This window comes from Lucilia sericata, unplaced genomic scaffold (assembly GCF_015586225.1).
Source record: "Lucilia sericata isolate MDLA Ls3-8-SP2 unplaced genomic scaffold, ASM1558622v1 Contig000819F_arrow, whole genome shotgun sequence".
NCBI lineage: Eukaryota > Metazoa > Arthropoda > Insecta > Diptera > Calliphoridae > Lucilia > Lucilia sericata.
Window position 1 is genome coordinate 205,018 of NW_023994811.1, and position 16,285 is coordinate 221,302.

A 16,285-nucleotide genomic window follows, 5' to 3' on the forward strand; every position below is an offset into this window, starting at 1 on the left:
AAATTTTAATTTGTAGTGAAAAATCGAATTTTTTGGTGAAAAATCCAACTTTTAGAGAAAAATCGAATTTTTTGTGAAAAATTTAATTTTTAGTGAAAAATTTAATTTTTAATGAAAAATCAAATTTTAGTGAAAAATCGAATTTTTAGTAAAAAATTTAACTTTAGTAAAAAATTGAATTTTTAGTAAAAAAAAAACAAATTTTTAGTGAAAATTTTAATTTTTAATATAAAATCGAATTTTTAGAGAAAAATTGACTTTTTATGAAAAAGTGGATTTTTGTGAAAATCACATTTTTATTGAATAATCGTACTTTGTAGTGAAAAGTAAAATATTTAGTAAAATTCGGACTTAAGCGATTGGATTTTTTAATAGCCAAACTATGAACTACACTAAAGAGTAAATACTAGACTATAGACAAGACTATGGACAAGACTATGGACAAGTCTATGGACAAGACTATGGACAAGACTATGGACAAGACTATAGACAATACTATAGACAATACTATAGACAAGACAACTTTTTCTCCTACCCATTACTAATTCTATAACAATCTACCAAATAAATTTTAATAATTTTTAACCAAATATTAAAATTCAACAAAATATTTTCTAATATAAAACTAACAAACAAGCGCCAATAATAAATAATAAAAACATTTTCATTTGTATTGTTAAACGAGTAATTCATAGACAAATTAGGCATTATGCCAATCAGCAAAACAAAATTAACATTTTTCCCAATTGAAAAACATATAAATTATGACAACCAAGGCAACGGAATATGAAAAATAATAAAAATCAACATTTTGCATAATTTAAAAGAGGCGCCTAAAACCTCTAAAAGCAGAAAATAATTACAATTTTCAAATAATACTACAAATGTACAACATGTCAAATAAACCGCCTAAAAGGTCATCATATAATTTTGACAACTACTCTAGTAGTACTAATCAAATGTTCTTAAGTGTAATAAAATAACAGAACCATAAATTTTCTAATTATTAATACTTCTAACATTGTGTAGTTAGTTACCTTTTTAAAAAACACAGCAGACCACCTGGGACGGATGTCTTGCTCAAATATGGTTATTTTGCTTTGCAGTTATTATATTCCCTTAAATTATTAAATAATTTAATTTTGCTGAATTGTTATTACATTTGTATTCCCTCCACATGTACGCTTGACTACTTTTTAAAGATAATTCTAATATTGATTACACATGTCCATTAGAAAAGCGATTATTTCTTTACATTTTTGTTTATATTTTTAAAACCAGTAATTTTTACTTCCTTTAAAGCTATTTTGGGTTATTGTAATTTTTTTCAATTACCTTTTTTGTTAAATATTTTTTTACAAAAAAAGTACTACTAGTTAGTTATTTTAAATTATTCATTATCAAGGTTAATTTGTTATAGTAAATGATATTCTGTTAAATTGAACTTTTGTTGTTTTAAAACAATAATACCTAAAGACCTAGTAATTTAGTAATTTACTAATCTAATGTCATGTCTTTACATTTTCTACACATGGTCAATGTCTATTAAATTATTTTATTAATGCAATTAAAATTTGTTATTTACTATTGAACTTTGGAACTTCCGTTTTTGGGGTTAGGTTTAATGTTTTGACTCGTAAAATATTTTCCTTATTAAGCTTTAAACTTTGGTTTATAACTTGACCTATCACAATTTTTACATTTTAATTACATTGTAATTTATATATTTATTCAGAAAATTAACAAATTGGAATTAATTGGTAAAAAAATTAAAAGCGATTATTAGTATAATCTAGTCTATAGTGTAGTTTACATTCTAGTCCATAGTTTATTGTAAACTATAATCTGGTCTAGTTTATAGTCTAGTCTATAGTAATGTCTACAATCTATGGTATAGTCTAGTTTATATTCTTGTCTATAGTCTTGTCTATAGTTTAGTTTATAGTCTAGCCTATAATTTATCTATAGTCCTTCTTATAGTCGTAGCTTTATTATTGGCTATAGTTCTAGTTCTGTAGTCTAGTATATAGTTTAGTCTATAGTCTATAATGTCTATAATTTCGTCTATAGTCTTGTCTATAGCATTATATTTATCTATAGTCGTGTCAAAAGTATTATTTATCATGAAAAAAAGGGAACTGAATGAATTATTTTTCAGTGTTCAGAAATTCAGTTTCCTGAACGTAATTCCTAAGAATCTTCCAATCAGTGTTACTTCCAAGATACTTGGATCTAACGGAACTAACTAGACTATATACTAGACTATAGACTAGACTATAGACTAGAATATAGACTAGACTATAGACTAGACTATAGACTAGACTATAGACTAGACTATAGACTAGACTATAGACTAGACTATAGACTAGACTATAGACTAGACTATAGACTAGACTATAGAATAGACTAGACTAGACTATAGACTAGACTATAGACTAGACTATAGACTAGACTATAGAGACTAGACTAGACTATAGACTAGACTATAGACTAGACTATAGACTAGACTATAGACTAGACTATAGACTAGACTATAGACTAGACTATAGACTAGACTATAGACTAGACTATAGACTAGACTATAGACTAGACTATAGACTAGACTATATGACTAGACTATAGACTAGACTATAGACTAGACTATAGACTAGACTATAGACTAGACTATAGACTAGACTATAGACTAGACTATAGACTAGACTATAGACTAGACTATAGACTAGACTATAGACTAGACTATAGACTAGACTATAGACGAGACTATAGACTAGACTATAGACTAGACTATAGACTAGACTATAGACTAGACTATAGACTAGACTATAGACTAGACTATAGACTAGACTATAGACTAGACTATAGACTAGACTATAGACCTAGACTATAGACTAGACTATAGACTAGACTATAGACTAGACTATAGACTAGACTATAGACTAGACTATAGACTAGACTATAGACTAGACTATAGACTGACGAGTAATAGACTATAGACTAGACTATGACTAGACTATAGACTAGACTATAGACTAGACTATAGACTAGACTATAGACTAGACTATAGACTAGACTATAGACTAGACTATAGCTAGACTAGACTATAGACTAGACTATAGACTAGACTATAGACTAGACTATAGACTAGACTATAGACTAGACTATAGACTAGACTATAGACTAGGACTATAGACTAGACTATAGACTAGACTATAGACTAGACTATAGACTAGACTATAGACTAGACTATAGACTAGACTATAGACTAGACTAGACTAGACTATAGACTAGACTATAGACTAGACTATAGACTAGACTATAGACTAGACTATAGACTAGACTATAGACTAGACTATAGACTAGACTATAGACTAGACTATAGACTAGACTATAGACTAGACTATAGACTAGACTATAGACTAGACTATAGACTAGACTATAGACTAGACTATAGACTAGACTATAGACTAGACTATAGACTAGACTATAGACTAGACTATAGACTAGACTATAGACTAGACTATAGACTAGACTATAGACTAGACTATAGACTAGACTATAGACTAGACTATAGACTAGACTATAGACTAGACTATAGACTAGACTATAGACTAGACTAGACTAGACTATAGACTAGACTATAGACTAGACTATAGACTAGACTATAGACTAGACTATAGACTAGACTATAGACTAGACTATAGACTAGACTATAGACTAGACTATAGACTAGACTATAGACTAGACTATAGACTAGACTATAGACTAGACTATAGACTAGACTATAGACTAGACTATAGACTAGACTATAGACTAGACTATAGACTAGACTATAGACTAGACTATAGACTAGACTATAGACTAGACTATAGACTAGACTATAGACTAGACTATAGACTAGACTATAGACTAGACTAGACTAGACTATAGACTAGACTATAGACTAGACTATAGACTAGACTATAGACTAGACTATAGACTAGACTATAGACTAGACTATAGACTAGACTATAGACTAGACTATAGACTAGACTATAGACTAGACTATAGACTAGACTATAGACTAGACTATAGACTAGACTATAGACTAGACTATAGACTAGACTATAGACTAGACTATAGACTAGACTATAGACTATACTAGACTAGACTATAACTAGACTAGACTAGACTAGACTAGACTAGACTATAGACTAGACTAGACTATAGCTAGACTATAGACTAGACTAGACTAGACTAGACTAGACTAGACTATAGACTAGACTAGACTATAGACTAGACTAGACTAGACTAGACTAGACTAGACTAGACTAGACTAGACTAGACTAGACTAGACTAGACTAGACTAGACTATAGACTAGACTAGACTATAGACTAGACTATAGACTAGACTATAGACTAGACTATAGACTAGACTATAGACTAGACTATAGACTAGACTATAGACTAGACTATAGACTAGACTATAGACTAGACTATAGACTAGACTATAGACTAGACTATAGACTAGACTATAGACTAGACTATAGACTAGACTATAGACTAGACTATAGACTAGACTATAGACTGGACTATAGACTAGACTATAGACGGACTATAGACTAGACTATAGACTAGACTATAGACTAGACTAGACTAGACTAGACTATAGACTAGACTACTATAGACTAGACTATAGACTAGACTATAGACTAGACTATAGACTAGACTATAGACTAGACTATAGACTAGACTATAGACTAGACTATAGACTAGACTATAGACTAGAGTATATACATACTATAGCTAGAGACTACAATAGACTAGATTACAGCCTGGTGCAGAGTATAAAGTGAACGAGAAGCCAGACAGACCTATAGCTAAGGAAATTCAAACGAAATTGTTTGCACTCTACCCAAGAAATTATTCATAACTAATAAATTTATTTATTAATTTAGGAAACAGCAACAAAAATATAACTTCAAACAGCGTGAAACAAAACAATTGAATTCAATTAAAAACGTTCATTTGTTTAGACTATACAACTAATAATGAATTTAATAAATTAAAATAAAAATAAACAGCAAAAACCAAAATGGAAAACAACTAACCGACAGTTTGCAGTAAAATTGTCTTTAGCACTAAAAAAAAAAAATCAAGGAAAATATCAACAAAAATCACGTTCTCCCGGTTCTGCTTGGCCGCATAAAGCAAAAGTTTTATTAAAATATACACAATAACTAATGATCATTAACTGATCATTAATAATGATTATGATGATGATCGTTTTCATAGTTGTCTTCTTCAATGATGTCTGGCTGATCGTAGCAGCAGCAGCACCAGTTTCATAAGAAGAAAACAAAGCATAAACAAAAATTGTTTATGGAAACAAAAGACCAGCATGCTGCACCAGTTGCAGCAGGCCATCAACCAAGAACAGCTCACATGATGATTTTAAATGACTTTAAAAGGCATTTGGAAAAAGCCGGCTACAAACAAGGGAATAACAATGAAAGCAACAACATCGACAATATCAGCAGTTGCAAGATCAATATTGCAAAACAACAACAAATAATGTCAAACGTTTAAATTGAATGAAAAATCAATGAATGGTGGGTTATTGATAAAAGAAAGAATGTGTAACTTGAACTCCTTCACTCTTTTGGTTAGAGTTGAACAAAAGTCGAAGTATAAGTAAGAGAATGGGGGGAAAAAAAGATCAGAAAGAAATCTCTGTTATAGGGGAAAGCAATAAATTTTAATATAATACAGATTATCAGTAAAAATAAGATGAAAGATGTTAAATTTTTGATCAAAATTAAATATTTGATAAAATAACTCTATGATTTTAATATTTTCGATGTAACTGTAACCATTATACAATCTGTACGATCATATACAATTTATATGTGTATGTCGATCTTTTAACATAAAATTTCGGAGTGATTTTCCGAAGATCCCAGATATTTTAGGGAACAAATTATACGATGCCTGTCTAACTTTCCGAAGACCCTAGATATCTTATGGTTTCTTGAGATGTTTTCGATGACTTGAATGTAGACATGGAAGTCGTGTGAATAATGGTCTTCTATCCGATTTCTTTTTATTTCTCTGTACATAGAGAAAGAGAGAATATGTTTTTAAAAAGTAAACTTTTCGAAGACCCCCGATATCTTAAGAGATACATTGAGATGTCTTCGATTATTCTATCAGATAATTTCTCAGTATATAGAGAAAGGGAATATGTCTTTAAAAGTAAGCTTTCCGAAACGCCAGATCCGACTCCTTAATGTGAGTAATTTTCCTCTATCCATATGTCTTTCAAAATAAGATATTCGAGGGTTCCGATAAGATATTCCGAAGAGCCCTGATATCTTAAGGTTTCATGAGATGTCTTGAATATGGACATCGAAGTCGCGAGCAATGTTCTTTTATCCATATGTCTGTAAAAATAAAGTATCCCAGGGCACCAGATATTTATAAAGTAAACATTCGGAAGACTTAAGGTTCCTTGAAATGTCTTGTATATAGACATCGAAGTAGTGAGTAATATTCTTCTATTACTTTTCTGTCAAAATAATGTATACGAGGGCACCTGATATTTATAAAGTTAACTTTCGAAAGCCCCAGATATCTTAAGATTCCTTGAGATGTCTTGAATATAGACATTGAAATCGTACTTCTATCCATATGTCTATCAAAATAAAGTATCCCAGGGCACCAGATATTTATAATGCAAACTATCCGAAGACCCCAGATATCTTGGTTTCATGATTTGTCTTGAATATAGGCATTGAAGTTGTGTGTAATATTCTTGTATCCATATGTCTGTGAAAATAAAGTATCCGAGAGTATCAGATATTTAGATTGCAAACTTTCCGATGACCCCATATATCTTAAAGTTAAAACCTTGTTTATTAAAATTGATCAGAAAATAGCAGAAATGGCAAAACAACTTTTCAAAAATCCCAGTTATACGAGAGGACCAATTCTTAAGTATTAATAGCCATGTCTAACCATATATCATCAATCAATCAATATTTCGAGGATTCCAGATAACGTATGGATCGAAATTATGTATAAATCTATAAGACACATGTTTGAGATGTTTCCTATCAAAAATCAACAAAATCGAAACATAAAAGGAAGATATACAATCGATTAGTCATGATAACCTAGACATATGGATCCATAATTTATTATATACCCAACTCTAAAGTCTGTAATAAGTATATAGGAAATATGTATATCAAATGAAAGGTATCTTAAAGGCCTTTCCTTTACTGAGAAAGTCGTTTTGTAGAATTCATTAATTGGAGATATTATTCTTCTGGGAAGTATTTCTATAAGAATTCCCTTCTATAAATAGGTAAAAAAAAGGGACTGTATGTATTATGTTTATAGACAATATGTACATCAAATGAGAGGTGTTTTCAAGACCTTTCCTTTCTTGAGGATATCAAGAAACTCATTAAACGGATTTCTAATTAAACTATATTTATATAAAAAAGTATTAAATATCCGAAAAAAAGTATACAATAACTAGCGGCTACCGTCTTAATTCAACTATGGATTAGATTGAATCTTCAGATTTTAATTAGTTCAGTGAAAAAAGTAAAGCATGACGGAAATATATATTTAAAGATAACAAACTCTAAGGGGATTTTTTTGAAAAATAAAAACATTGACAATACAAACTTGTTAGTAAAATATACACAAACATATTTACTATATAGAATAATATATATAACCAAAACTACAACAACAAAGCAAAGTATTGTTTATATAAAAACAACAACCTAAACATATTTGTTCCCTAAGAAGAAGTAAAAACCGTATAAACGTATTGTTACACAAACTGACTGAGAAAAGGGACTGAGAAAACATGTATAAACCTCTATGTATGCAGTTATACAAACATACTTTATGTGGATGCAACTAAGATGCACGTTTACGCCTGTATCTGACTTATTTGTCTTGATTTCTCTTTTTCTTAGTTGGATATTGTATTTTGTGTTTTCATTTCTTTTATGTATTTCGAGAAAAGTCAACACAAGGTGCATTTTTTTTTTGGGGTAGATTTGTTGTAAATTGCGGTAAAATAGTTATAAAAAAGCAACAACAACGACTATTATTACAAAGCAACTACTTACAACAACATCATAATCATCATTTTCTTCATACATGTTTAGCAGACTTTGCTAAAGATCGAGCGTGGCGACCCTTTTTAGAGGAAAAATATTTTTCAAATATGATTCTTCTATCATGTTGCATGCATATACATATAGATGATTGATGATGCGTGCTGTTTGTTGTTCTTATTCGTTTTTCTAACTCAAATCATTTACATCATCATGTCATAGTTAGCTGCATACTCTATGAAAAATAAATGAGAAAAATAAAAGAATAAGAAATATATTTGATGATTTTTACTACAAATTAAATGGCTTTTGGAAGAGGCATACGAGCAGCATAATCATCAGCAAACGAAATATGTAGAGCATCAGAAGCCTGCCTGCCTGCATACAAATGTAATCAACCTCATCAAAAAAACATTAATGATAATTAACCCTCGAAGGACTGTGAGATAAAAAGAAAATAAAATTTACTTATCTCTACAGTGTTTTCATGTTGCTTTGAATAAATTGTGTCAGAAAGATTTTCCTTATTATCAACAATTCTTTTAATAAAAAAAAAATCGCGAATATTTCAGGAATTCAAATTCCTTCCCAAAAAACGTTGTTTAGGGGAATAAATCATTTTTCTTGGGCCCTTCTACTAATAGTTTGAATAGTTTGAAATGATGTCAGAAAGATTTTCTTTAATCTCAAACAATTTGTAATAAAAAAATTCGCGAATATTTCTGGAACTGCAATATATTTTGAAATTTATACTGAATCTTAACAATTTTTAAAAATGTGTCATTATGTTCTCCTTAATTTAACAATATGTTGAATAATTCGCGAATATTACATGAATTTTTTCCTTCAAAATATAAAACTTAATTCACAAATAATCTTTTATTCGAAATTTCAATTTCAGCATAAAAAAGTAATTTAAAGGAATATCCTTTGCTATGGAAGGAAGATTTTCTTTATTCTCAAAATTTGTTTAATATAAAATTCGCGAATATTTCAGGAATTACAATTCCAGTATAATTTTAAGAAGAAACTTTTTCCTTTGGACCTCATTGAATAGTTTAAACTGATTTTAAAAGTTTTTCTTTATTCTAAAACAATTTGTAGTAAAGAAATTCTCGAATTTCTCACGATCCTCATTCTGAATAAGTATACTACATCACTTATTCCTTTATATGTCTTCCAGCTAGAAACTAATTAACTTCGATAATCTCCCAAACAACTGCCCTTAATCTTCCCTTTCTACCATTTAAGGGTTAAAAACAATCAACACGATCACAAACAAATAATAATAGTTGTGTTTTGTTGCTAACGTTCAAAGGCAATTTCATATAAATTTAAAATTTATAAACGTTAGGAGTTAACGTGTAAAATTATACAAGTTAATTTTAACGTCGATAAAAGTGCTACCAATTCAAAAATAAAAATACAAATATTAATGTGTTTATGTCAAACAATAAAAAAATATTTTAAAATAAAATTTAAATCAAAAAAAATATCAAATAAAAAAACCTTTTTTAAGAAAATGTAAATAATTTTAAGATTTAGCAGATTTCTTCTGTGGAGTGATGCCAAGTCAGGTAATGTTCGTTTTGTTGCTAACTTTAAGCGTTAACACTCATTGATAGCAACAAAACACAACTAATATTGCATGACTAAAACTCAAAAAAAAAAATTCTTCAGAAAATATTTAGTAACTCAACAAGTATTCTTTCTATTCCTAAAACTAAAACCAAAAATGAAAAGAAAATCAACTTTCTGTATCTTTTGCGGTATGCTGTAATAAAAGATAAAACAATACTTTATGACTTTAGAAAGAAAAGATAAGCTTAGGAAGAATCTAAAAGAACAAAACAGCAAAACTAAAACGTTTTAAACAAAAGAGAAAATTGTTAAAAAAAAATAAACAAAAATGAGAGATTAAAGATCATTGGCGGTTTGGTTTCATCTTGTTGAAACCAAAGTAATCTAAGGTTTATTCTTAAGCAAGTGTTAAACAAATTAAAAGAAATAGTTAAATATTCTGGGAAACATGGAGTAGAAATCAAGCCGCAAGGCTACTAAAAAGATTTTAAAATTGGGAGAAAAAATCTGTCAGATTTAAAGAATTTTTGCTTAAGACTGGATATTTTCTAGACATCTGTTAGGACTGACTGCTTAACTCAAGACATATCAATTACTTTTCTTTCTCATATCTCGCCAGAAGCTATTCCAGAATAACAGCTCGGTAAATGAATATTAGTTGTTAAATGAGATTTCAGGGTCTTAAAGATCAAGAGCCTAATAAATAGACTATTCTATATACTACACCATGTCATAGTCAAAAATATAATCCATACACCAGTCATTAGGGTCGTCCTTGGACTAATCAGCAGACCAATCTATAAACTAGTCAACAGACTAGTCCCTAGACTAGACAATAAACAAGTTCATAGACCCGTATATATAATAGTCTATAGACTAGTCAATAAACTAGTCCTTAGGCTAGTGAATAGACTAGTCCATAGACTAGTTCACAGACTAGTTCATAGACTAATCAATAGTCTATTGTCCATACACTAGTCACTAGACTATTCCATAGACTAGACAATAGGGTACTTCATAGACTAATCAATAGACTTGTCCATAAACTAGTCAATAGACTAGTCCATAGGCAAGTCAATGTACTAGTTCGTAGACTAGAATAATCAAAGGCCTATACAATAGACTAGTCCATAGACCAGTCCATAGACTAGTCCATAGACTACTCCATTGACTAGTCCATAGACTAGTCCATTGACTAGTCCATAGACTAGTTCATAGACCAGTTAATAGACTAGTTCATAGACTAGTTCATAGACTAGTTCATAGACTAGTTCATAGACTAGTTCATAGACTAGTTCATAGACTAGTTCATAGACTAGTTCATAGACTAGTTCATAGACTAGTTCATAGACTAGTTCATAGAATAATTTATAGACTAGTCCATCAAAGTTCATAGACTAGAATAATCAAAGGCCTACACAATGGACTAGTCCATAGACCAGTCCATAAACTAGTCCATGGACTAGTTCATAGACTAGTTTATAGACTAGTTCATAGACTAGTTCATAGACTAGTTCATAGATTAGTTCATAGACTAGTTCATAGACTAGTTCATTGACTAGTTCATAGACTAGTTCATAGACTAGTCCATAGACTAGCTTATAAACTAGTTTATAGACTAGTCCATAGTATAATTCATAGACTAGTTCATAGACTAGTCCATAGAAAAGTTCATAAACTAGTTTATAGACCAGTCATTAGTCTAGTTCATAGACTAGTCCATAGTCTAGTTCATAGACTAATTCACAGACCAGTCCATAGACTAGTTCGTAGACTAGTTCATAGACTAAGTAGTTCATAGACTAGTTTATATACCAGTCCATAGTCGTTCATAGCCTAGTTCATAGACTAGTCCATAGACTAGTTCATAGACTAGTTCATAGACTAGTTCATAGACTAGTTCATAGACTAGTTCATAGACTAGTTCATAGACTAGTTCATAGACTAGTTCATAGACTAGTTCATAGACCAGTTTATAGACTAGTTCATAGACCAGTTTATAGACTAGTCCATAGACTATCCATAGATTAGTTCATAGACTAGTTCAATAGTGTATTGTTCATAGACTAATCTTGTCCATAACTAGTCCCTATACAAATTAATAGACAAATTAATCAAAAGCCTACACAATGGACTACTTAATAGACTAGTCCTTTAACTAACTAAACAATACCATATCTTCATCAAAATGTCCCCCCAAAAATGAATTGTTCACCCAAAAAGAAACATTAATAAAAACTTGAAAAAAAATTTCACTCACCTGTGAATCATTGAAATTAAAATCTCTTTCGGCATTACTGCTGTCAGAGTGTAGAACCAATAGTAAAGCCAATAGCACTAAAGGAAATGTGCAACACCAATAACGCCTTCTCGCCGTTGACAACGTCGTCACCTTGTGCGCTTTCTGCTTATCCAAATGTGTTAAAAATTTTGGCAACATCTTGCAGATGTTTTTTATAAAACTTAAGACTTTTTTAATTGTATAATGTTTTTATGTATTAAAATGACTTGTGCTTAAAAAAACTAACTAATTGTTTTCGTTCGTAAATGATTTTTGTCTATAAAAAAAAGCAAAAAATGCAAATTTTTTTCTCTCTCTAGAAGCAAATTTAATTTTGAATTCGTAATTTTTGTTAATGCAGCTTCTACTCTACAGCTACAGCGGCTGGCTAAATACGATGATTAAATTTTAATAAATTCCAAAGTTACTTCATCTGTAAAGAGACAAGTTGGGAAAAAGAAAACATGAGTTTAAAAGAAAAACTTGTTATCAAACGAGTTAATTTACTAATAATTATTTAAAATTATGAATACTTAATTGCAGTTGTAATATATTATAAGACAGTTTTGTGGGTAAATTAGAAAATCCCAAAAAGTAAAAGTAAAAATGTCACTAAAAGTTTTATTTTTTTCCAAATTTCCGTTACGCTCTTATTAAAAGGCGTCTTTTAATTAGATTTTAAAAGAATGATAAACGCCTTAACAAACATTTTTTTTGGGGTATCATTATAATTAGTTGTTACAAATTAGTGTTTTGAAGTTATTTTTTTCTACAGTTGTCTTATCTTAGGAAGCAAAAGTTTGAAGAAGGTAAGTGGTACTTAATTTATTTTTATCTAAACTTTAGGGTTTATATATAGTTTTGTTGTTTTATTTTTTGGTTAAAAGCTTATCTAGTATTTTTTTTTCGGTAATATAGGTCAATGTTTTTTAAATATTTATTTAAAAAATTTTGTTTATAAAGAAAATTTTATGCACTTTTTTAACTAAATATAACCATTGTCTGAGTATTACTTTGCAGAAAAGAAAAAAAGCTTTTTATTTTGAATTTAAAAATCTGTTAAAAACCGAATTCACTCTCAGATTTTCCTAACACATCAGGTTTTCGAGTTATCTTAGTCTAAAGTTGGAATAATCCTTAATTTAGCATCATATTCGAGACACTATGGACAGCAAGAGAAAATTTTATTTAGAAAATTTGTTATGGCATCTGAAAGTCCTTGCTTTTATCTTTAATATGAAGGTTTAACCTCTGGTATATCTTGCTTTTTCCTTGAGATATCTTAATCTAAACTTTGAATCAAATATAAATTTCACAAAAGTGAAGTTTGTGTCGAAAATTTCAACAAATAGAAGATGTAATGCTGTTTTAGAGGTAATACTTTTAAATTGAAGTCCATAGATAGGTCCGTAAGACGTTATAATGTCTCGAATATAAGGAAAGGAGTTTTAGATCTAGAAATTCTAATGTCAGAATTGAATTCAGTTCAGCTCAAATCTTTAGAAAAGTATGCAGTGACCTCTGGGTTTAAAATCAAGCGATTATCTGTGATTATCACATAATATCCTAACTTGGTGAGCTTTTTAAGTCTAGACTTAATGATCTACTGGAGTGTTTCTCAAGGCCTTATTAGTCATTATATCAGGGGATAATTTACAAGAAACTGTTTTCGAAAACGAACGATTAATTCCAATCTATAGAGATTTAGATCAATATCTTATGTGGTAATTTGGCTCCTGAAGATTGATTGAAACATTCGAGGAATTTCATTTAATGAGGTAAACAATCTTTAGAATCTGCAATATTTACTCCAATAGCCCGATTTGTTCTTCTTGCTCTTCCTCCCTCTCTCTCTCTCTCTTTTTCATTTAAAATAATTAAAACTAGACAGAAGGGAATTATGATAGTATTAGTTCTTTACTGATAGTAGTTATATCGGAATCATTTGCAAGAAACTGTTTTCGTAAACGATCGAAATCTCCACTCAAATTCTATTAAAGTTGTATGTCGTAATTGGCTTCTGAAGACTGATTGAAGAAATATTCGAAGAATTTGTTCTAATATTTAAAACATATTAAGAAACTACAATATTTCCTCTAATTGACAGATTTATTTTGTTTTTCGCTCTTCCTCGCTCTCTTTATTTCATTTTCTCTATCTCTTGCATTCATTCATAATTTAATCTAGAGAGAAGGAAATTGTCATAGAACAAGTTCTTCGAAGATAATAAACGAGTTATAAGACCTAAAAGGAGCATGTACAAACCTAGTGGTCGAATAAAGCTAACTGTAGATATACAATCTGATATGATCTCAACTACGGAACTTAATTACAGTGGTAACTGGTCTTTTAGGCTTTATACCAGAGATTCAATCTTCCAGGAAACGACTTTTGTAGAAGTTGTAAAGACAAAGAAGATATCACTATCTCTGTCACTGCTCGGCTCCAAGCTACTTTCTGCAAGAGTTAAAAAGATTGAATATGAAATCTTTTAGAGATTAGTGAGACAGACTCTACGATCATGCACAGACCTAGGAAAAAAATTAAGCTAACTGTAAAATGACAAAGATCAGTAGCAGATATACAATGGGCTATGATCACTAGCCTTGTTAAATTTCTTCTGATCTCAGCTGCGGAACATAATTACAGTGATTACTCACCACTAGCCCCTTTTAGGTTTTATGCTAGAAGATTCAAACATCCAAGATACGAGTTTTGAGAAGGGGTTGTCACTATCTCTGTCACTGCTCGGCTCTAAGCAACTTTCCGCACGAGTTAAAGAGATTGATTATAAAATCTTTTAGAAATTAGTGGGACAGACCCTACGACCTTGCACAAACCTATTGTCGAATGAGAATGTAGAATAGCAAAGATCAGTAGCCGATATACAATCTGCTATGATCACTAGCATCGTTAAATTTCTCCTGATCTCAGCTGCGGAACATAATTAAAGTGGTTACTCGGCACTAGCCTTTTAGGCATTATGCCAGAAGATTCAAGCTTCCAAGAAACGACTTTTGCAGAAGCTGCCAAGACGAAGAGGATGTAACTCTCTTTCTCTTCACAGCTCGATTGATAATGAAATCTTAAAATTAAAATTTAGAGCATGCATAAACCAGGTTTTGAAATGTGTCTAAGCCTAGAATGACAAAGATCATGTGGCTGATATGCGGTCTTTCACGATATCTTGCCTTGTTAAATTATCCAAAATCTCAAAAACGGAATATTTATAATTACAGCCTCTGTCGCTTCAGCCCAAAAGTTCAAATGCAGCTAACTGCAGAATGGCAAAGATCAGTAGTCTTGTTAAAGATCTTTCAATCTCAGTTGCGAAACATAATTAAAGTGGTTGCAGGTCACCGGCCTTTTAGGCTTATGTCAGAAGATCTACCCAAAAACGACTTTGCCAAAAGCTGTCAAGACAAAGATGACGAAGAGGATGTTACTCTCTTTCTCTGTCACTGCTCGGCTCTAGTGGGCTAGATAGCAACTTTCTGTACGTTTTAATGAATTTATCCGATGTGAACATCCGAAATGAGAAACTCTTTTAAACGAGTGACAAACTAGTGAGGATGGGATCTAAAGGGATTAATATGCTGAACCCCTGTGTGTCCCCAGTACAGGCACAACCTGCTGAAATATCCTAACCTAGACACCCAGTTAAAGCCTCAATGATAAATTAACCAGATTTAAAGCTATTTACACCAGTGAAAATGATTTAAAACTATAGCTGATAGGACCCTCATAGGACCAGAAACATTAATAAGGTACAAAGTTGATCTTGAAATTGACACTTTTGGGACAAGCGATCTTAACAATATGTTGATCTCGCGATGTCACGTTCCCACGACAATTGGATCTTCGCTCCGAAACGACCCGAGTCATACTCGGCCAAAGATTGTCAACACAGCGACAGCTGTATCAACCGAAAGTTGTTTCCTCAAAGAAAGAACTATCGGTCACAGTCGAACTGTTACAACAACAAGAAATATTGATCTAGCAATAACGAATTAGAATTTTATTTTTTACTATTCCAATTCACTGCTTCTAGAAGTAATTTTAATGTCATTTTTTCGATTCCTATTCACTGCTTCTAAAGTCATGCCTTAGAAGTAATTTTGATGTTTTCTTTTTTTGGAAAAGATTTGGAAGTATGTATTAAGAATTCCTCTTTGGAAGTCTTTTAAAAGAATTAGACATTTCCTTATTTACTATTACAATTCACTGCTTCTAAAGCCATTCCCTAGAAGTAATGTTGAAGTCCTTTTTTCGATTCTTATGCACTGATTCTAAAGTAATGCTCTGC

The 16,285-nt window shown here is 30.7% G+C and overlaps 1 protein-coding gene across 3 annotated transcripts in view; it reads right to left on the reverse strand.

The window, feature by feature from the left end:
- Window positions 1–12,417, reverse strand: part of LOC119608306 (dystroglycan) — a 32,464-nt gene extending 20,047 nt beyond the window's left edge. For 2 of the 3 annotated variants that reach the window (XM_037962676.1, XM_037962675.1), the window contains exon 1: window positions 11,959–12,417. In XM_037962676.1, the coding sequence (XP_037818604.1) occupies window positions 11,959–12,138 (180 nt within the window). In that variant the 5' untranslated portion in view covers window positions 12,139–12,417. The remainder of the gene's footprint in view (window positions 1–11,958) is intronic. The other variant, XM_037962678.1, reaches the window with a different exon arrangement.
- Window positions 12,418–16,285: the final 3,868 nt, after the last annotated feature.